Source organism: Lissotriton helveticus, chromosome 2_1 (assembly GCF_964261635.1).
Source record: "Lissotriton helveticus chromosome 2_1, aLisHel1.1, whole genome shotgun sequence".
In the NCBI taxonomy this organism is placed as follows: Eukaryota; Metazoa; Chordata; class Amphibia; order Caudata; family Salamandridae; genus Lissotriton; species Lissotriton helveticus.
In genome coordinates this window covers 936,500,599-936,524,115 of record NC_136059.1, presented here as the reverse complement: position 1 = coordinate 936,524,115, position 23,517 = coordinate 936,500,599, and the positions used below count along the sequence as shown (strand labels likewise).

At 45.1% G+C, this 23,517-nt stretch overlaps 1 protein-coding gene across 6 annotated transcripts in view; it reads right to left on the bottom strand.

Moving 5' to 3' along the window:
* CDC14B (cell division cycle 14B) overlaps positions 1 to 22,765 on the bottom strand; it is a 640,126-nt gene extending 617,361 nt beyond the window's left edge. For 2 of the 6 annotated variants that reach the window (XM_078675670.1, XM_078675671.1), the window contains exon 1: positions 22,561 to 22,764. In XM_078675670.1, coding sequence (XP_078531796.1) covers positions 22,561 to 22,690 — 130 coding nt within the window. In that variant the 5' untranslated portion in view covers positions 22,691 to 22,764. Of the gene's footprint in view, positions 1 to 22,560 lie in introns of all 6 variants that reach the window. The other 4 variants (XM_078675675.1, XM_078675679.1, XM_078675678.1 and 1 more) reach the window with 3 other exon arrangements.
* Between the last annotated feature and the right edge of the window lie 752 nt (positions 22,766 to 23,517).

Sequence of the window (23,517 nt, the reverse complement as noted above, 5' to 3'; positions counted from 1 at the left end):
TGTTTTCAGTCCAGGGAGGACCTGGCTTGGCAGTTCGGGCTGGACTGTTCCCATGAGGGACAGAGTCAAGACTGATTTGCATATGACTGGGTCCAAACTGGGGTGGCATGGTGAGCAAAAGAGCAATGGATTTAACCCAGCTCTCTAGACTTGGGGTAACTGTTTGATTTGCTATGCATTCCGTACATCCTCTTTGTGTCTTTTGGTTTGGTCTATCTTCAGCACCTTAGTGCATTACAGATATGCTCAAGACTGGTGGAGTATTTGAGAGCCAGAGGTGTACATTTGATGATTACTTTACTTTTACTTATAACATTCTGTTGATGTCTCAAGAGCTCTCCCCTCAGGTGACAGCTGAACTTGATGATCTCCGTCTTACAGTCTCTGGGTTTCATAATCAATTACCAGAAATCAGAACTTAGTCCATCACAACAAATGATCTTCCTAGTGCCTGCAGTAGATTCAGTATCAGGTAATCTCTCACTTCCACTTCAAAAGATCAAAAATATCAAGAACGTGATTCACAATGCTCTCCACTGTTTTTCAAGACTAGTGGGATTTCTACCCTCATCCATACAGGCAATTTTCCCATGAACCCTCCATTAACAAGCCCTTCAACATCTCAACAGTTGCGGAAACAGGCTTTTTTATGTAGAGCGAATATCCCTAACCTCAAAGGTCCATCAAGAACTTAAATGGTGGCTCAATTACATAGACGCATGGAATAGGAGAGCCACCTTTGGTCTCTATGCAGGCATGATGATTGAGTCAGAAATAAGCCACTGGTTTGGGGCGCCAGATGCAGAGACCTGACAGTGAGATGGGCAGATGGTCCAGAAAGGAAGTTTCCCATTATATCAACTGCCTTGAGTGTCTGGCAGGCTCTTTTGCAATTCAATCCTTTTCTCCTCAAGATTGTCACAGCTGTATTCTCCTCAAGATGGACAGCATGTTGACCTGGACAGCCCTGAATTATGCTTTTCCCAAGTTATCTATTATCCTGAGGGTAGCGTTGCAATTCAGAAAACAACAGATGGAATTAGTCTTGATCACTCCTTTCTGGAGAACACACAGTTGGTTTCCCCTACCACAAGAACTGCTATGCAAACACCCTCTCTTACTTCCAATTTTCCTGAATCTTCTGCTGGACCTCTGTGTCAGCAAAATCCTCTGGTACAACCCAAACAATTGCAGGTAATAGCCTGGAGACATTCCAGGGATGCTGACAAGTTCCAGGACTTTTGGTGCAGGCTCTTGATTTCATCGACAGGGCATGAGCCAATTCAATCCACAAAAGATTCATATCATCTTGGAGATGTTGGTCAGGTTGGTGCATAGAACGGCATTTGGATACCATGGCAGCATTTGTAAAATGTCACAAATATTCTTACTTCCTTAGTGTCAAGCAACGTGTCGTACAGAGCTATTAACTTCTATAGGTCTGTGATCTCTGCTGGTCACGTCCATGTTGCCAACAGACCAGTGGATGAACATCCCCAAGAATCAAAACTATTGAGGGGCATACAATTTTCAGGGTGGTTATTACCGGGACAGGTGGATGTAATGTAGGTGTAGATGGAACAAGGCATTTACATAATGTGGATTGGGAATTGTGGAGTTATTTTGAGAGTTTCATTCCATATTGCCGTCTAAAGTGTGCACCTAGTCTCTAGAATAGACACAAATATGACACTATTGTGCAATGTTGTATCAGAATCGGCGTCCTTCTACCACACCCTGGGGTAAGCCTTCTCTACTTGCTGTCGCTACCTTCAGCGAGTCAAGTGTGCAGAGGAAGTAACTTGATTATTGAACTGGAATGAAATAGAATCTTAGGTCTCACAATATCAATATTCCGTTCATCTCTTAAACGTAAACATTAGGAATGCTTAGAAACAGGTTTAGTTAAGGTAGCAAGGGCTATAAAAACTCTGACAAAACCCCCCCTGTTTTGTACTATAAGTGTTGCTGGTAAAATGAGCACATGGAGTGGTTGTTTTAACTGGTGTTTGTAATGTCCATGCACACACATTCATTGTTGTTTAGGGCTCGCCTGCTGATGCGCTTGCGCATAGCTGGCGAAGCTCTATAGTGGCTTATCCAGAGTTTAACCACTGGCGATTCCATGCAGTGCATGTGTGCTTTTTAGGTCATTGCGCAAGCACAAGCCCTAAAAAGCGCGTGCACAATGCCACCAGCCGCCTGCCTGCCTGCCTCACATTACCACATCAAAGGCAGCCCAGCCTCCCTCCCACAAGCTTCTCAGCGTGCGCTCTGCATTTCTCATCCCAGCGCATTTCTCATCCCCTAATTATTCACGGCCGGCCGGCCGTACTTTCAGTTTCACGGCCGCCAGGCCGTGTCTCCTTTTACGCTCTCTGATGCTTGTTTTTTTTATATTGCAGCCTAACCACCTCGCACGCTGCTCTTGAAACAATAACCGTTGTTGGTCATGATATAATTAAACGCTCTAATTATTTTATCAGGGCCACACAGAATTTTATATTTTATATTGCAGCCTAACCATCTCGCACGCTGCTCTTGAAACAATAACCGTTGTTGGTCATGATATAATTAAACGCTCTAATTATTTTATCAGGGGCACACAGAATTTTACAAAGTCTTTTGCTGGCATTTTCGTTTTATGCTGATTGCTATTTTACACCTTTAACATGCTGGCGATTTGCTTCAAAGGAATACATTCATCCTGAATCCCGTTACTAGAGCTTTCTCCTCTTCTGCTATATATGGGTTTTAATTGAATTTCATTGATCTCTTTTACTAATGATTTATAAAAAGTGCGAGATTGTTACACAAATGTTATTTGTTTGAATTGTGTTTGAAACCAAATAGGAAAACATTTAAGTTCACACAGCTCCACCAATGCACCCACTAAGCTCCACCGATGCACCCACCAAACAGCTCCACCGATGCACCCACCACACAGCTCCACTGATGCACCCACCACCCAGCTCCACCGATGCATCCACCACACAGCTCCACTGATGCACCCACCACCACCGATGCACCCACCACCCAGCTCCACTGATGCACCCACCACCCAGCTCCACCGACACAGCTCCACCGATGCATCCACCACACAGCTCCACTGATGCACCCACCACACAGCTCCACCGATGCTCCAACTAAGCTCCACCAATGCACCCACCACACAGCTCCACCAATGCACCCACTAAGCTCCACCGATGCACCCACCACACAGCTTCACCGATGCACCCACCACAGAGCTCCACGAGGCACCCACCACACAGCTCCACTGATGCACCCACCACACAGCTCCACCGATGCACCCACCACACAGCTCCACCGATGCACCCACCACACAGCTCCACCGATGCACCCACCACACAGCTCCACCGATGCACCCACCACACAGCTCCACCAATGCACCCACCACACAGCTCCACCGATGCACCCACCACACAGCTCCACCGATGCACCCACCACACAGCTCCACCTACACAGCTCCACCGATGCACCCACCACACAGCTCAACTGATGCACCCACCACACAGCTCCACTGAGGCACCCACCACACAGCTCCACCGATGCACACAGCTCCACCGATGCACCGACCACACAGCTCCACCGATGCAGCCACCACATAGCTCCACCGACACAGCTCTACCGATGCACCCACCACCCAGCTCCACCGATGCACCCACCACACAGCTCCACCGACACAGCTCCACCGATGCACCCACCACACAGCTCCACCGATGCACCCACCACACAGCTCCACCGAGGCACCCACCATGCAGCTCCACCAAGGTACCCACCACACAGCTCCACCGATGCACCCATCACACAGCTCCACCGAGGCACCCACCACACAGCTCCACAGATGCACCCACCACACAGCTCCACAGATGCACCCATTACACAGCTCCACAGATGCACCCACCACACAGCTCCACCGAAACACCCACCACACAGCTCCACTGATGCACCCACCACACAGCTCCGCCGAGGCACCCACCACACAGCTCCACCCACACAGCTCCACTGATGCACCCACCACCCAGCTCCACCGATGCACCCACCACACAGCTCCACCCACACAGCTCCACCGATGCACCCACCACACAGCTCCACCTACACAGCTCCACCGATGCACCCACCACCCAGCTCCACCGATGCACCCACCACACAGCTCCACTGACACAGCTCCACCAATGCACCCACCACACAGCTCCACTGATGCACCCACCACACAGCTCCACTGATGCACCCACCACACAGCTTCACCGATGCACCCACCACACAGCTCCACCGATGCTCCAACTAAGCTCCACCAATGCACCCACCATACATCTCCACCAATGCACCCACTAAGCTCCACCGATGCACCCACCACACAGCTTCACTGATGCACCCACCACAGAGCTCCACCGAGGCACCCACCACACAGCTCCACCGATGCACCCACCACACAGCTCCACCAATGCACCCACTAAGCTCCACCGATGCACCCACCACAGAGCTCCACCGAGGCACCCACCACACAGCTCCACCGATGCACCCACAACACAGCTCCACCGATGCACCCACCACACAGCTCCACCTACACAGCTCCACCGATGCACCCACCACATAGCTCCACCGATGCACCCACCACACAGCTCCACCGAGGCACCCACCACACAGCTCCACCGATGGACCCACCACACAGCTCCACCGATGCACCCACCACACAGCTCCACCGATGCAGCCACCACACAGCTCCACCGACACAGCTCCACCGATGCACCCACCACCCAGCTCCACCGATGCACCCACCACACAGCTCCACCGACACAGCTCCACCGATGCACCCACCACACAGCTCCACCGATGCACCCACCACACAGCTCCACCAAGGCACCCACCACACAGCTCCACCAAGGCACCCACCACACAGCTCCACCGAGGCACCCCCACACAGCTCCACCAAGGCACCCACCACACAGCTCCACAGATGCACCCATTACACAGCTCCACCGAAGCACCCACCACACAGCTCCACCGAAGCACCCACCACACAGCTCCACTGATGCACCCACCACACAGCTCCACCGAGGCACCCACCACACAGCTCCACCCTCACAGCTCCACTGATGCACCCACCACCCAGCTCCACCGATGCACCCACCACACAGCTCCACCCACACAGCTCCACCGATGCACCCACCACACAGCTCCAAGGCACCCACCACACAGCTCCACCGATGCACCCACCACACAGCTCCACCGAGGCACCCACCACACAGCTCCACAGATGCACCCACCACCCAGCTCCACCGATGCACCCACCACACAGCTCCACCGACACAGCTCCACCGATGCACCCACCACACAGCTCACCGATGCACCCACCACACAGCTCCACTGATGCACCCACCACACAGCTCCACTGATGCACCCACCACACAGCTCCACTGATGCACCCACCACACAGCTCCACCGATGCACCCACCACACAGCTCCACCGATGCTCCAACTAAGCTCCACCAATGCACCCACCACACAGCTCCACCAATGCACCCACTAAGCTCCACCGATGCACCCACCACACAGCTCCGCCGATGCACCCACCACACAGCTCCGCCGAGGCACCCACCACACAGCTCCACCGATGCACCCACCACACAGCTCCACCGATGCTCCAACTAAACTCCACCAATGCACCCACCACACAGCTCCACCAATGCACCCACTAAGCTCCACCGATGCACACACCACTCAACGCAACCACAGCATCACTCAGCGCAACCACAGCATCACTCAGCACCAACACAGTATCACTCAGCACCAACACAGCATCACTCAGAGCAACCACAGCATCACTCAGCGCAACCACAGCATCACTGGTTCAAATATGTTCTTTCAATGTTTCAAGCTGTTTTCAAGCTTTCACGCTTTATTACAAATCACAAAAAGATGTTAATATTTCACTTCTGTTCATGGATTTTCGTCACAATAAAAAACACTGAACATAATCTTCACAAAAGTTATTTACAAAAGTTTAAGCTATTGCCATTACAAATTAAATAAATTATTTAAGTATTAATTATTTTAAAAAATTAAAAGCCATTGTTATTTGTAATATCAATACATCTAAGTCACGTAAATACAAAACATGTTGCATTACAAATGCTATAGGTGTCACATTTGCGAAAGTTATAACTATTGGCATTGTAAATAACAAAGCTATTAATTTAACTATTTTAAAAAATAACACATAAATAAAAAAAAATTCATTTATAAGACCAATAGCTCAAACTTTCCTAATGCGAGCCCTATTGCATTTCCAATGCTTGTTTTAATTATATCACTGTGTAGTTTTAGATCCTTGTTAAAAGTCCTCTGAATGTGTCCCTGCACTGTTTTCAGCAGATCATGTTAACATCTGTTATAATGTTTTGTTGAGATGTAAATTACAGGTGATAATACAGCAAACTGTATACATGCTTCATTGATGAAGACTAGTCTTTTTCAGCATTGGTGCGTTAACACTCAATACTTAAGTAAAAACTGAGAAGTGTGTGCCAGATATTTGCGCAAATTCTATTTAAATTACAGTACGCTGCCTCCTTCAAGACCCAAGTAGAATCAGCATGGTTGAAAAGAAGTGTACTAACAAGGGCTCATGGGTGAATGATGCATTGCAATTTGCATGAACCAGTGGTGCTGTAACAATTTTCATAGCGGGCCTGCTGCCATTAAGGTTACATCACTGATGGGTCACACAAAAAAACAAGCGTAGCAAATGTTTTCAGCAGGATAGCGGGAAGGGTGTAGTATGCAACTGGTGGAATAATTTGGAGCACACTGTTGCAAATATTTTACTAAAGCATGGTGTGGTAGCACACCGCCCTTTACAGACAATACATTTTTGAGTCAAATTACTATCACATTTGCATAGTCAGACAGTTATACTGCTAAAACTTTACGGCGCACAAACGATGACACAGGGAAATAAGGTATCAGCAAATATTTCATTTGTGCATCACCAAATGTATTGATTTGCTTTGATAGTATTACAATCTTTGTTTCACCACACTTCAGAATTAAAAATAAATAAATAAATAAAAAGTGCTTTATGTGTCTTTTCCTAATTGCTGATATTTTGAACTATTTGTACTGTTCATTTACAGATATTTAAATGTTGCTGTGTGCTACAAAAAAATGTCATCATACGGCCTTTCCATTCACACGCCCTGTACTGAACAAGATTACAGATAATTTCACAAAATCTTGTCACCATGCAGTCACAGAAAGAAAAGTACACACCAATCTACCTTTAAAAAGAATAAACAGCAATGTGTTAAATGACAGAGCCTGACATTTGACTTCTGTCTTTGAACACACAGCAAATGTGACAAGATAAATACAAAATTTAATGGTCTCTTTATTGCTCATTCGACCTCTGAACTCCAGCATGGGTATTCCTATGGCACAGGTCTGAAACTGAGGAAGAGGATCGTTTGGGTTATGCTATTGGTAAAGATCACTGACCAAAATAAGCAAGCTTGCAGACAGAAATGTTTGCCTAACAGGTATGCATGACTGATGAACTCGTAGTGCCAGAAATAAGTCAGACCCCCGAGGATTCCGCGATTTGCAAAGGCAGGGCTTTTTACAATAGTGCCCACACAATTTGGAGAATGCGATCTGATATTTTTTGGGGGTCTTGAAAACATAATTTATACCTATTTTCGCCTCTCAATTCCCAGGGAGGCTGGGCACTTAGTTGGCAATCCTGCTCCAGGTAAGAAGATATTGCATGGGTTTAGGCACCTTACAGTGTTCGGGGCAGAATGTGGCTGATTTTGTGTCCTTAGAACTGTGATAAGTATTTGTTCAGCTACAGAAACTTTACATGATGTTACATTTAATTATTCTGCCAGGGTTTATGTATGAAAACTTTACATGGATCTGTATAATAACAACATGAAAGAGATGAATACATTGGGCTTCTTATGATTATGTGTGACCTTGAAGTGATGACCTAAATTGTGCATGTGTACCGAAATGAAAAGGTTATTTGGTGACTTTTTGTAGGTTTAGATTGCTTGCTTTACGTGGAAATATACATTATTGTTTAAAATAAAAAAATACTGTTGTTGGTACTAAATTTGTGGAATTTGCATTTTGTTACACGGAGTACTTCTGTGCTTGTATTTGGTGTTCTTTCAGACTCTTACGGTATTGTATTGGAGCATAAATTGAGACACGCAATCCTGTTAAGAAATTGTCAGCGTTAATATTGAGGTAGATTTCTCTAGCAACCTGACCCCAAGATATCTTCACTCTTCTGCGTCTCTAAGGTCTGTAGTATTTCTTCCTGATCACCCTGTCTCAAACAGCCCTTAAGACCTTTTACACATGACGCGATACATCAAGCTGCGATCCCACTGCATGCCTACAGGATTATGAGGTATCCACTGAGTACAATTTTTAGTAGGTGCAATTTAAATACAATTAGTTTTTTCATTCATTGTTCAGTCCCACGGTGTAGTAGTGCGACAGAGTAAAGTACATATATTATTTAAGGGCAAACCCAAGGCATCTGCAATGAGGCAGTGTGGTTGAGGGCGGAGGGCACGTGGTGTTCTTAACAGAGAAGGAAACCTCACTACACCAGAAGAAGCGTCACTTTTAAACAATGCCTAACTCCGAAAGCCAAAATTGACCTCTAGTGTTAGGGGAAATACCGCATTATAATGACATCTCGCCTTGCAGAGAAAGTATGGATTATACATTACATATTTCAAAATAAAGTACAGCATAAATGCCGCAATATTACCAAATGTGTGCCGCAAAATGGCCATATGTGTGCCACAAAATGTACTAATCCATGCCGCAATATCCTGGGGAGTCTGATAAGTGGACCCAGTCATGCAGAAAGATAGGAGGCAGGAAACCTTAAAAAAAATACAGCACATTTACTGCATTAGCTGTTTTGTGAACTTGCATACAAGGGAAACTGCTGAAGACACATGCACTCTCATGGAGTGCCAAAAACAAAAAAGAGTTCCCAGAAATCAAGCACTCTTGGAAGAATACAAGGAGATAGTCAGAAAGGAGATACAAGTTTAAATCAAATCAATGGTGGCATAACAAATAAAACTAGCCTCACACTTCATAAAACCAGTGAACGGGGCCAATCCCCCACATAAGGTCTAAATTTAACCTTCACAATAATATACCACCAAAGTCAGACTGGGCTATAGAGCAACCTGGCAGTGTCAGAAGAACTGGTCTTACAGGTAAGTGTGTGGCTGTGTTTAGGCTGTTTGGGGGCATTTTTTATGGTCTGGTGGGCCAATGTTTCCTAATGATGTCCCTGATACTACCACAAACATTGGCCACAAGTGAAAATGCATGCAGTTTCTCATACCTTGAAAAACACCTATCGGCGTGTCTTTACAAGTTCCAAACTGCCCTGATTTTCAAATGTGGGGCACATTTTTTTGCTATAGCTATATTTGTTTTAGTGAGGATAGAAGAGGGCCCCTGCAATACAAAGAATACGGAGAAGCTACCCAGGGGAAAGAACAATCACAATGAAGCAAACTAAAGCTTCTCCAAGGACTTTGAAACAGAAATGATTCTTTAAATATTTAAAGTCATAAGTCACACCAGTTCTGTTTATATTTTAATTTCTTAATATATCTTCATATAAATGTTCACATCAATACATGCAAAAATATACAGATTAGGGCCAAATGTATGAACACATTTTCCCATAGAGACAAAATGCGTAAAACCGTTTAATAAATCTGGGCCATAAACTTAAAATCCCCTATATTCACAGAATCAAAACCAAAAAGAACAACCAAATCCTCATAATCCAAGTCAATCATACCTACTCGGACTGAAAAAAACACACGCCAAATACTAAAAACATTATTCAAAAATTATACGCACATTCCAGTGTAATGTCAGTTGGCCAATATCCTAATGGCTTCGATGGGCATAAATATACATGTTAGGTATTTTTTTCTTTTTTGTTTTTAAGACAATATATATGTTTACTGACCATGACAATTATATTAACAATCGTAAAGGTTAAACTAGACAAAAGAAAAAGATTGAAAAAAAGAAGAAGAAATTGTGCAGACACGCGTTTCGGTGAGCAAGACATACTTAAATGAATTATGCAACCTTCATTGGGGCACTAAGCGAAATACATATAAGGTGGCTAAGGCCAACTGAGCTGAACAATTCAATGATGTAGGGAACTCACATCGATTTCTTTATGTGGTTTTGAAATAAGAATGGTTCCACACTTATTTAAGAATGATTAGTGACAATAATAGAAATAAAAGAACTGAGGGAAAAGGAGATATACTGACAACGATCCGAGGGATCCAGTCAAACCAAGACACCCATTGTGCAAGAAGTTTCTAAATATGTGTGTCCAATACATTTTATATACCAAGAGTGATTACTCTAAGGAGCAGTGGCATGCAGCATACAGTGACAGTTACAGTTTAGAGTCATACAGAAAAGTCGGAGTTTTACTTTAATAGAAGACTGTAATGCAAAGGTTTTTAGGTAACATAAACCAGTAGAAAATACCTGCAATGTCCAACCCAAGGCACATTTTCCCCAGCAGAGAGGTAGCCATTAAACTGAACTGCTCCTGAAGCAAGTAAGAGAATCAGGGAGCCAAGAGAAGCATGATATAGAGCCTTTCAGGTAGAGAGCTGGGAGTAAAGAACATACAGAATAACATGAAAAAGGTCTGTGCAAAGGTTCCGCAGACCAGCTAGACTTGAAAACTGAAAGCCATACAAACACTTGGTAACTACCCTGTAGCGGGTCCAATTAAAGAAACACACACACACGGCAACCAATCCAATCATTGAGGAGATCGTAAATAGCAACCAATATACAGATTTCATAAACTGTTGCAGGATAACTCCACAAATAGATCCTTGGCGGTCACATGGAGATAGTTCTGCAAAGTGCACAGAAAATATTTGAAAGCCGGCTTACGCAGCCTGGTCGCAAGGATAAACTAGGAGAACCCCATGGTTAAAACGGAGACGATAGAATAGAGTCTGACAAGGCATAAGTTAAAGAACGACGGACCATAGCCTAGAGGCTATGGAGGATTACAGCCGCCCCACAGAAAGACAGCAAATACAAGAGGGATACAAATAAACAACAACAAGAGGAACTCAGATACGTCCTAGTATCGATTTCAAATAAAAAGACTAAGTTAGCGGTATAAAGTACTTCCGCCCAAACATAAGCCCAAAAAGTCAGGCTTAGTGAGTTCTGAAATAGGGTAAAGGTACTCTAGTTCAGACGTTTCTTACCTGTAAAAAGACCCACAGAGAAAAGATTAACCTCAAATAGAGCATAGCTAGACAAAGCGGACCAGCAGCAAGCCAGAAAGTATAATGGCCTTACCTGTAGAGCAAAAGAGGCAAAGCTTCGTCTCAATCTCAGATACAGAAACCTAAAAAGCATTCCGCCTAAAGGGATAGAGAACATATAGCCCAGAATCATTAGTGCAACAGATCACATCTGCTGTCTTAGCGAGTGGAATACCTGTAGACGTTACAGGAGGGAAATTTGGCTATCATTTTGGAAGTAGTAAACTGCCGAGCTCACGGTTAAATGCACAAAAATCCACAAAGAGGAAAAGATCCACCTACGTCTAAAGTAGATATATAAGGCTCTCTACCATACCCATGACGATAAATGCATACACTTAGGGGGAGGCACACAAAGCATTACACAATAGCATAACTAAATTAGCTAAAAATAAAACTGCATCGCCTGAAATGAAAAACCCCCGGTGACTTACTTCCTTGGCCACCATTCGATCGCCAAATTGGGAGGGGAAAACAAACGAATTGCCAAAGGCCACTCATAAATGGAGAGAGCCGCATCAAGCCTCCATTAAGGCTTTCCAGAAAACATCAATAAAAAATAATAATCTAGGGTCTTTTCAGTAAATATGGAACAAAAACAAGCTAAAAGAAATTAAAACTGAAAAACATAGACCCATGTATCAATCTTAAAAAGGTAACCAAGTAAAACTGAGGTGAAAAATGGAACATATATGAGCAAAATGTAAATAAGTCTGAGGAAATAGATCTCAGGTAGCATGAAATGAAGACGAGGCAAATGCAAACAAAATAGCAATAAGTCTAAATGAACATCAATGTTTGTAACTAGAGGAACCCAGAGAGACAAACTCAGTGAATGTACCCCTTCCAGGTTTCCCAAGACATTCATAAGGAAGATTACCTGATATATAAACAGAAAATGGCCACAGGATACTGAAACAAATAACACAAATTTTAAAAAAAGTTAAGAATATGCATGTCTAGCTGAAATACACAAAACAGATCAAACGACAATGGGCTAGCCCATTTAAGTGATGGCATTTTCCCATGGTAAAAGTTCCTTCAATTCATGTTCGAAAGTGCCAAGGAAAAAAAAATCCAGTAAACCTCTTGTTTCTTTCTGTGAGCATTAGTATTGCTGCCTTTGGGAATCTTGTTTTGTTGATGGTAGACCATGGTAGACCAATGTTCTACTAAGAGAGCTGCTGTTCTATTATTCCTAATGGCAGATTTGTGTTCGCTGAAGCGAACCATAAATTCATGGCTGGTTTCCCAGACATATCCTAAGGAACAAGGGCATTGAATGAAGTACAGCATGTTAGCTGTCCTTCAGTTGGTCATTTCGGGTGTATTCAATTTTCTTTTTTCCCCATATAAGGGTGTCAGTCAACAGGGCATGGGTACAAGCGTGGCAATTACACATTTATGATTATCTGCAACCGGTTCCAAACCTGTAATCAATCACTTTTCGCCCTTAACAACTGCAGTCCCACCCTTCACTTGGTTCAGATGGGAGTGAACCAAATAGCAGTGAAGACTGATCGGCAGCTCTTGTCAACAAAAAGACCCTTCTAAATTTCTAAAGGAGGGTTGCCTCCTCTTTCTCTTCTTCATTGTCTAGGTCTTCTCCCTGCACCTCCAGGAATGTCAGCAATACACTGCCACTGTCTGTGAAAACTACTTAATCTCCATTTTATGCACAGGATCAGGCCAATGACTTCTAAAATGTAATTGCCAGGCCTCCAGTACTCTACTTAATTCATGCACACAATGTATATACCACATGGGCCACAAAATGCCAACACATGACATATACTTGGGATAATAGCACTAGGATCCCCGTAAGCGCAGAGTACCTGCCACCAACACTCTACATGCTAACCTAATAAAGGGATGGTAACCCTCGGCCAGTTAAATGAAAGCCTACATGGTGTGTTCCTCCAGATCACAGGACAGGTCCAGGACCAGGACCTCACTTGTGTCAATGGAAAGGCCTAGGCCTTCGTGCACATACTAGATTAGCTTGAGGTTGGGGGAAAAACATCTAAAACTAGGATACCAGATAAACGCAGTCTGGCACTTAAGGAAGGGGAACACAACTGAACACCCTGAAAGGGTCATTCCTTTCCCAATAACTACCATCATTTCTTAGAATACAGGTGACATTCAATCCGAAGAGACCGTTCCAGAATGGATGGCTCAAATTCCTTGCTACTTATGAAATTCTTCCATTAAAGGAAACCCTGGCTGAAGAGTTGTGGGAAACCAAGGATTATTTAAACTACACAATCCAACATGCCCGGTGGAAACACTGACCTCTGAAGGGAGAGAAGTGGTGCCAGAATCTTGAGCTATGAAGAGTTCATGAAGAGAAATCATTGCACAATCTAATCACCTGCAACTAGAGAGGAGGAAAAGGAATAAAGCCTGGCAACCATATGCTGCTCTCAAAGGGCTTGCTAAAAACAACTATTGAGCCAGACTTAGTGTTCTGCCATGTTCTAGACAGAATTCACGCCACCCCTAATAAATACACCAACACAAGAAATAGCTCTAAGATTAAGCACCTAGTGAACCACTACTTCACAATTGGAAAATGTGAAATTATTGCAAAGGGAAATTCGCAGTTTAGTGACTCCCTCTAGGCTTACAAGAAAAAGGGACCTTTGCAGAATTACTGAAAAGCACACAGTCATAAAGGGAAAAGATCACATCTTCACCTAGAAATTGAACTCAGTGGAAAGACGTGTTTGATTTCTTCAGCAATCATGCAAGATATCTGAAAACAATATCCAATCCACAGGAACAAAGGTTCTTCATTGAGGCTACAACTAACAGCCTGCCACTTGCATTACTTTCATCATAAAGACCCAAGGTGAAAAGGTCAAGCTTGCCAATTGCCAAATAGCAAAGAAGGACCACAGGTATTTTGTTTTGTTGTGAAGCCAAAAGATTTTAGTACACTTGAAGAAGGAAGGGATATAAGATATGGTAGTGGCAGGTCTTTCATCCTCAGCTACCTACAGCAAGAGGTCAAAACGCCACAGATGGTTACCTTAGGAGCGCATGAAAAGAGAGAGCACCTTGGCGGAAGTAGTTCTTAGAGATGCACTACAAGGTTGAATGCCAAGTGCCTGTCGTCCAGATTGGTAGACTTGTTGATCAGTCAACCTAAATAACATTAGCTTTTCGAGTCTTGTCTAAGAGGGAGAGTGTGAGTGGAGTGTCATTGGCTAGAGGGTTCATGTATGCGTTAAAGAGAGTGGATTTGAGTGACAAATCTTGAGGCCACGGCCATCTTGTCATTTATTTCTACTTTAACTTGAAAAACAGGAACTTCAAGTAGTCCCCAACAGCTACCAAGACTGACTTATGGTTTGAGATACTTCCTCGCAACTAAAGTCCTGTAAGCACTTGTTTCCTCAGGACAGGAACCGTCCACCCATTGAAACCTGCACCACTACAAACCATGGTATTTCAATGCAGGTGCTTAAAACATCTGGGTTCCTTTCCCAAATGTCTACTGCTACTAAATTGAATGCCACAATGTTCTCTCGGGTCACCCACAGTCAACACACTCGCTATAACGGGTGCAGCTGGTCTAGGGTCTTTCACCCGGCATTCCCTTTATCACTGTCCATTCTTGGGACACCTATAACTGGTAATTATTTTGGGCTCTGGAAAAAACTTCTGTCCCCTTTTTAGGTCTCGCCTACGCAGTGCACTTGCGCTGCATATGCAAAAAGACCTTTTGCAATCAATTCTGTTGTTCGGTCAAAAACGTGCACGCATTGCATTGCTTTGAATGTAACGCATGCACGTTTGACGATTCCCATGCGGGAGCGAGCCTTGAAACCATATGGTTCCTGCTCGTTCCCGCAAGGGAAACAGCCGCAGGCCCCCTCCTCTCTCCCCTCCCCCTGCTGCCAGCGTGAGGCGCACGCTGGTTCTTTTTTGGATGCATTTCACAGGGAAGCTACTAAATGAGAGAAGGAAAGAGAGGTTGTGAACCGTTTCTTTAAGTCACAGTTTTCAGTAAGTGAGGAGCGCACTGTTTTTTTTTATATAGATTGCAGTCCTGCCAAGCGTCACGCAATAGGTGTGACGCTCATGCATTTCAGTGTGGTGATCCGCATCACCGCACTGAAATGCATTGTCACGCATTTTCCACCTGTGCCAGGGCGCTCCTGTGCCCGGGCTCTCAGCCTCTCTCTGCTGTTCTGAGAGAGGTGCTGCTCAGCCCGGGTTGAGTGCCTAAACAGTTAATCAGACTGCCGCAGCTCTCAGCTCTGTAGTAGCTGAGAGAAGCGCGCTACAACGTATCAGTCTCTGCCAGCCTGGAGCTGCCTGGTCCGACTCCTGTTGCCCTGGAAAGTAGAATCAGAGCTGTCAATCACCGTGTGGCCGGGATTAAATCCGGATGTGCCGGCCGCGGTAGTGCTGGTCACGTCCAGGGGAACAGGAAGAAGTGCAGAAGCGGCGGGAAGATTAGAGAGTGCAGGCTGCAGACGCGGTCTCTCTCAGCTTTGGCCCCCCGCCGCGGCCGCCTGCCCCCGGCCCCGCTAAAACACTGCAACTGTGGCAGGCTGCAGCCAGCTGCACCAATGTCACCTCCTGGCAGCTCAGCTGAGCCCGCGAGTCAGCTCTCTGGCCACCAGGAGACTGTAAGCGCTGTCGCGCCAGGCCCCGGGGGCCTGGCCGGTGGTGGCCGAGGAGTGCAGTCCGTCGTGGGCGTGCCAAGGAGAGTGGACAGAGAGGAGAAGCCTGCTGGATGAAGACAGGAGCCGGCACCACTGGCAGTGTGTCAGAGTCGGGGCCAGTGCACATGATCGTGGGCCGCCGGGAGTCATCATAGGCAGCCGCAGGCAGCAACAAGTAAGTGTCAGTCACTGTCCAAGCTGCATACGCGACGCCGGCCGGTGTCACTAGGTTTTAATTATGTTATGCGTCACGCTGACAGTTACCCCGGGATGTCAGAGCGCTTTACAATAGGAACAGACAGTACTGATACATGAGGAGAAAATTATTTATGTGACAACAAATTACAAAAACCAAACGTTAAGTTACATGAGGCAAAAGTGACAATCGTGAGCAAAAATACAAGAGATAGCAAACGGTGCATTACAGGAAGAAAGTACAAACGTTACGTAGGCAATGGTGGCACTAGTGCAAGTGTCTAAAGCAAACAATATGTAGGAGATAGCAACCAGTGTGTTAGAAGACAAAAGTGACATTCCGCAACTTAAGAGCTCCGAGCTGTTAACTTCTTATTGTAGCCGCTTGCCTATGATGACTCAGACTCCTCGAGGCCCAGGCCAGGGGTCCCCATCTTGTTGCTAAGCAGTGACACCTGTTTTGACTTTATTCGGGCTCCTCTGCTCACACATCCTGGGGCATGGACGGTCTCAGACACTACAAGAGAGATGCCTTGGGGTCAAGTTTCTTAGCAATAGCCCGGCCGCATGATCATTTAAAGGGAGGAGGAGAGGCCCTACCTGCCCCCACCAGCACAAGGTAGATAGCCAGCCAGGCAGGTTCGCTTTCAGTTCAGCCTGCCCGGCCTCTCTCACATCCTGTTTAAGCTGGTGGGTCAACTCCCACCACATGAGAGAGAGGCCCTGAAGTGATTATGCATTACCATGCTCCAACTGCAGCAACATTAGGAAGGAGGAGCCAGAGGCCTTGCCCATTCCTTAGAGTACAGTCATGTTATAGGAGGGAGCACTAGGGTTAGTGCCCTTCCATTTCTGGTGCTCTGCAGCAGTTTCAAGAACTTCTTGGAGTTTCTTGTTGCTCATATGGCTGTAATTTCTGATATTTAGAAGTTTCCCTCATCCTCATTGGATGATTTTAGCTCCTGAGAAAGTGTTACTCATAGTTGTTGAAATGTCACTCATAATTTCACTAAAATTATGAAAATGTCACACAGGGCAATCTGAAACCTTGGCAGCTATGGATTTGGGGATTGTGTAGCAGGGTTTGCAAGCTAGTGCAGATTTATGGAGCAGTGTTGGGGGATTACAGTTCAGAAATAGGCTAAGTAGTCCCTCCTTAGTACCGTCTTGTCTCTTTTGTAACCTCCCATGAGGAAAAAATTAAAACGAAACAGGCGGTTTTAGATGCTTTTTCATTCTGTATGTGGAGAGTGTTTCCTATCAAAATGATTGTCTGATGTCTTCTAAACTGCTGAAGAGGAACACTATGGCCTCATCATTGTGCTTCCCGTTTTGTACAAAAATAACTTTGGGGCAGTCAGTGGACAAGCCTGAGTACCAAAACAAAACGTTGACTGCAATTTACACAAACCAACAGGATGCTGTTAATGTGCCCTGAAACCTCACTACCTCTTCCCTCAAAAGTGCTAACCTCCATGTGGTGCCCACCATAGGGAGGTCGCGTAATGTAGGAGCCTTCTTCAAATCTGACCTCTGTCTGGCTCTTTGGTTACTTCATTTGTATGCCTTATGTTACCCCCCAAACCGCTGCTGTTCTTAAAGCTAATGAGAAACGTTTTGTTTTGGAATACCCTGCGGCTGTTCTTGCCCACTCTTACACATGCAAATTGATTACACATGTATTACATAATTTATGGCATGTAGTTTATGAATCCTGACAAGATGGCTCTATGAGCAAATACTTTCCACCAATATCTGTAGCTTTCTGAAATTCACAGGTTTGAATCTCGGAAATGGTCATCCACCCGACCCGAGTAGCAAGAAACTTTGTAATCGTAACACCTGCATTTGACAGTGTTTAGAGACTAGAGAAGGGCATTATGATGCATTATATGAAGCGAGGTATTCTTTTTTATTAATAATATTCAATAAAATTAACATCAAAGTTGTAGCGCTTTTAACCTCTTGCTATATAATTTGGAACAAGCATATGTTGGGACCAGTGATGAGGTATTGCCATATTCATGTTTTAAAATAGGTGTATATGCAATCTGTGTAATTTGATGCTGGGCAGAGGAGATAATTGACCATACATCTTGAATACATAGTACCTTTTTTACAGAGCTTTCGGATTGCATGGTCTGAGAACTCAGCAGGTATAGAACTAAGTAGTCTAAATGCAAGCCCAAGACGATTTTGTCCACTCGCATTTAGGTCTTAGGAAGCACTACATAACTTAGAATGTGGCAATGTACGACAAAAACATTAAATGCAGCACTCCGAGCCATACAACCTATTTTGTTTGATGCTAGATTCTTACTTGACGGATTGGTCACACCTGTGGTCTGGGCTATAAAATGCAGACACATCTCCTACTTAAAGCTAGATTATTCAGATTCTTACTACAGTAGGTAGTTCAGGCTACATAGAAGTTTTGTAACTGTCAGAAAGGTGCGCTTCAGGCTCACTTGGGTTGGCATCTCGTACGCTGGCTTGGAGAGTTGTAGATTTGAAGCTTATTTAAAAAGGTAGACTTCAAGATTTTGAAAAAACACAGGCAGATAGATGTTTTGCTTAGCTGGCCGTAGCCTTTGAGTTCCACAGGTAAGGATAGTCACTGTAAAGGCTCCGCTGTCCCCACTCATTGCTTTACAGACACCTAGACTAGCATAACGTGCTGTATAACGGACAAGCATAACATCACTTGAAAACGATCCCTTGTGCTCAGGGATTGCTGTAGCCATGGTTATGCTTTTCCTTAAGGATCGATTTTTGCAGGGAGGAGTCAACTTGTTGGTTGCATAAGCAGTTTGTTTTATGAGCAGTGTGCAGATATTTGCATTCAATGGACGATTTCGGGGACAGTACAGGTGATGTAGGAGTAATGCGCTCCCAGAATCTTATATGAGGAATGTTTTTTACCTTAGAGCTCCCTACTAGGTGGAGAGCTTGGAATCCACCCTACAATGATATCCATACTCTTAAAGTGAGTTGCAGTAGTCAAGACCTGAGTCTCCATAGGCATGTGTGGCTTCCACAGTGCCTTGACATTTTGTTTACCAGCATTGGCATAGCCAATAGGTCTCGCTTTTGGGACCTTATAAGTATTTAGTTATGCAGCATAATATCCTTTTGAGCAACAAAATAAACTGTTGCATGGCTAAAAACTTATAAGGTCCCAAAAGCGAGACCTATTGGCTATGCCAATGCTCGTTTCTCTTGGAACCTAATTCACTGTTAGTCTATATCCTCCCTTGAACCCTTGGGAATTGCCTGACCATCACCCTATGCTTTGGAACCAGTCTGTGGAGAGTTCCTCTCTCCCTTTAGCTGGGAGCCATGCAGCTCCAGCCCTAAATTTACCTTGTTAGCTAACTACTTTTCAGCAAATGCTGCAATCTTCTCTGAATCCCGTTCTGTCAAGTCAGACAGGTACTGCTTAAGTGAGTTACAGCACTCCTCCTTGAGACCCGTTGTCATAATTTATTAGTTAAAGACATGAAAATTCCTAGCCTTGATCTCTCTCATCCTCTCTTTCCAATCAAGCAACACACCATGAATGAAAATTTCAAATGGATCAACATCCGCTCTCTAGCTTTTTTTAAATCTCCAAAGGTAAGGGGCTGGTTATAGTACCAACTATTTAATCAGTGCTTACTTCATTTGATTTTAGTTCATCTGCTCACCTAGAGTAATTCTTCCAGTGACTGCAGTTCCATCTATGGGTAAGTGCCTCACTAAAGTGGCTAACTTGGGGGATGGAGCAATCCAGCGTACTAGATGGAACTGGACCTATTAGGGTTCGATAACGTGATGAGCTTTTTATACGGCCAGTCCATTCTGAACCACACTTTTGAAATCACAAAGACAGTACTACTAATCTGGCGGGTCACAAACAGATTTCTCAGATGGGGATAAAAAGCTGCCACGGCAGACACCCCTGTGGAACTAACACTGGCTGCAGCATACAGCCCAGTTAGAAGGATTTGGGAAGTGGGATTAAGTAGGGATCACTACTCTGAGTGATGTATGGAGCAGATCACACATGAAATTGTTCCAAGACTTGCAACCCCAGTTCAAAGTGTCACCCACCCAATTCCACAAACACTTACAGCTCCAACACGCATTAGCCAGTTATCATGAAGGGCTCACCAACCTACTGGAATTCAGCCTGATGGAGACCAAGTTAGTGCTAGGTAGCCTGGGCTGCAGTGGAAGGTCCCAGATATATTGTTTGTTCAATTGCAATACACCAACTACATTTCAATGTCTGAAACAGAGATGGGAGAGTGTGTAGGCACCTTTGATGGGTAGGCACTTTAGACGAGGTGGAATGGAAGGGGGCATGCATGGCTCCAAGAGAAACCTCAGTTTTCTAATGCCTTGGGCTGATCCAACTACATTACTTACACATGACCTATCTCACACCACAACACCTCGGACACCCAGCTATACTAAGTAATCCTAGATGCCCCTGATGAATGCACCCGGAGGCACGCTTCTTTCATATGGTGAGGGCAATACCCAAGCATTGCTAGACACTAGAGAATGATTACCAGAACCCTTACTAGAGTGTTGGAGAGACCAATAGACCGGTCTCCCAAGATGGCTTTGCCGAGCTTGCTGGAGAACCCGCGAGGCCCCACGGGGGAGTAATGTTGGTGGGTATAGTGAGAGCCCTCACCTCCTTTAATTTTGTGGCTGCGCTAACGGTAACTTGGAGCACGGTCTTCATTGTGATTTTAAGAAAAAAGGGGGAAGTGGGTCTTGAGGAGCTTGCAAAACAAATGTAAGTGCCCAAAGGCTGTAACTGCAGCCTAGAACCCAAGAAACAGTAGTGGAATAATAGGTAGATCAGAGTGAGTAGGAAATGACCTGGTGATGTACAGCCAAAAAAAGATGCAATATAGTCAGTATCCAGAAGTAGGAGTTTAAAGTGGTCACATAAACACCTGGGAGCAGTCAGGGGAGCTTGAGCAAGGTACGGGTTCTGGAAATTGTACTAACTGAAAAAGTGCACAAGAAAGCCCTCGTCTTAGCTTTGCCTCGTTGGTACCAAACCGGGCTAAACACCCAAGGAAAGCCAAGGAAAGCCAAGGAAAGGGGTAAGGGCTGGGCCATGTTAACTGGTGTTTCGCTCTGCACCTGGGAAAATGTCAAAACGGTACTTTATTGAAAACCCGCTCTTAAAAAAGAAACTGCAACAATCTGCACCTCGGTAAAAGTCAAAGACGTACCGACTTGAGCTAAAATTGTCTCTTCAAAAAATGAAATGCAACTAACCCAATCAGGTTTACTGGCACGAAAAGTAAATAACAAGCCGTACAGACTCCAGTAAAGGGTCCACCCATGCGCTATCCCCATCGAAATGTCTCAACTGTCTTTCACAATAACCTTTAAACTATAAAATTAACTCTGCCCAGCGCGAAATTGAGTACAATTGCCATGCCTCTATCTTTGAAAGGCCCGCTGAATTGTTACAAGCGTGTACTTTACTAATAAAACATTGACTAACATAAAAAAAACGCCCAAACCGTATGCAAGCATTCCACTGTCGGCACCTGGATTCCTACCCCTCGGCTTCTTCAACCCCCTCCAGACGATTCTCCGTCCTATCTGCTTGAACCTAGTGCGCTTCCCGCAACCACGAAATTCGACCATCTGCAAATATGCAGAGTAGGAGATGCCATTCCAAAATTGAAACTATGATCCATCTCCTCAACCACGGCTTTAAGTGGGCCGGGTCCTGCCGGTGCTCAACACCGGCAGTTCTAAAAAGCAGTTGCTGGGACGGGTTTCTATCAGGCTCTCCATTTTCGCCTGAGGGTGGAAAAAAATCTTAACTGCAGCAGTGCCACCCTTCACTGCTTTGACGTATCTTCAAAGACACTCGTTATAGTGTTTTTTTCAGTCTCTTACTTTCGGAACTGAAACATTTTCAGTATTAAATACAACGAAGCCATCGTTGTTGTTTATTTATCTTACACAACTAACAACCATTGGCAAAGTCATTAGCCCTGACCGGTTGTAGGTGTAATGTTGTTTGCTATATTATATATCTGTATGCAATAACATTCCAGTTGGGTGGCACACGACGCTCAGCACAGATTTTTAGCTTGTGTATTTTTAAGCCACGCCCTTAATTACATCGGCCACGCCCTTTTGAGACCCCTTTTATTTTTTATTTTTTTACTTTTTTCATTCCGCTTAAAGCCCTATCCTCAAGACCTCAACCCCATTCGTATTTGCTCCTTTCCCACTGTGTCTCCCCTCCCGCCCTGACCATGACTGACCTGAGACGTTGACGTAGTTGTCGGGCCGAGGTGCTTTAGTTATGACCCTGGATGTGGAGCGTCGGTTTGTGCGGGATTTGTAACAGCGCAGGCTTGAATTCATTTTTTTGGAGGGCTTCTTGCATTTCATATTTGAGGTGCTGTGGGGGGTGTCCGGTTTGAGGCTCTGCGACTGCTATTCTCCCAGGCTCATGGCAATACAACGAACGGACGCTGGGGCTGGACAGTCTCTATCCTCGGGCAGCGGGAGTTTCACTCAAAGTAAACTGGGCCGGAACGCAGCCCAGTCGCTGCTTAGCCCCTCCCTCCCAAAGGGTGCAGGATGGGAGCGCCCCTTCTGGCCAATCTGCTTCTGTAGTCCTTGTCTCCGATGCTGCCACAGTCAGGGGTGCGTTCTTTGGCACTGTTCTTGCTGGCTCATTGGTACCACCCGGAGCATGCCTGCCTTCTCCCACGCTGGCACCCGGCACCCTCTTCACCCGCCCACGCTGATCCCGAGCGGTCACTCACTTATTGGTTCAGCCGGGGCGATAGCGGCATAAACTTGCCAACTGCGTGGCCTTCCCGCTGACGCCATAATAGGCCCTTAGGGTTGCAGAGGCCTCCAGTGTCACACAGGCAAACATGGTGGGGAAGCGAGTCCTTTGCGTTTATTTACAGGGATTCCGGTACGCGTCCATCTTCTCGCACGACCGACGTGTAAATGGAAATTTAATTTAAGACACATCTAAAAGTTAAATAGTTCCTTTGTGTTAAATGAATGGATTTGTGTGTCTGTGCCGTCCCGGTTTTTCGTTCTGAAAATCTGGTCACCATAGTTATAAGAAACACATTGGTCTTGAGCTGTACTAAACTCCCGAGGCGTCTCTTTAAAACAAGCATTTGCAATGTAGTAGGTCTCACATTTGCGAAAGTTTGAGCCATTGGCGTTGTAAATGACAAAGCCTTTTGTTGATA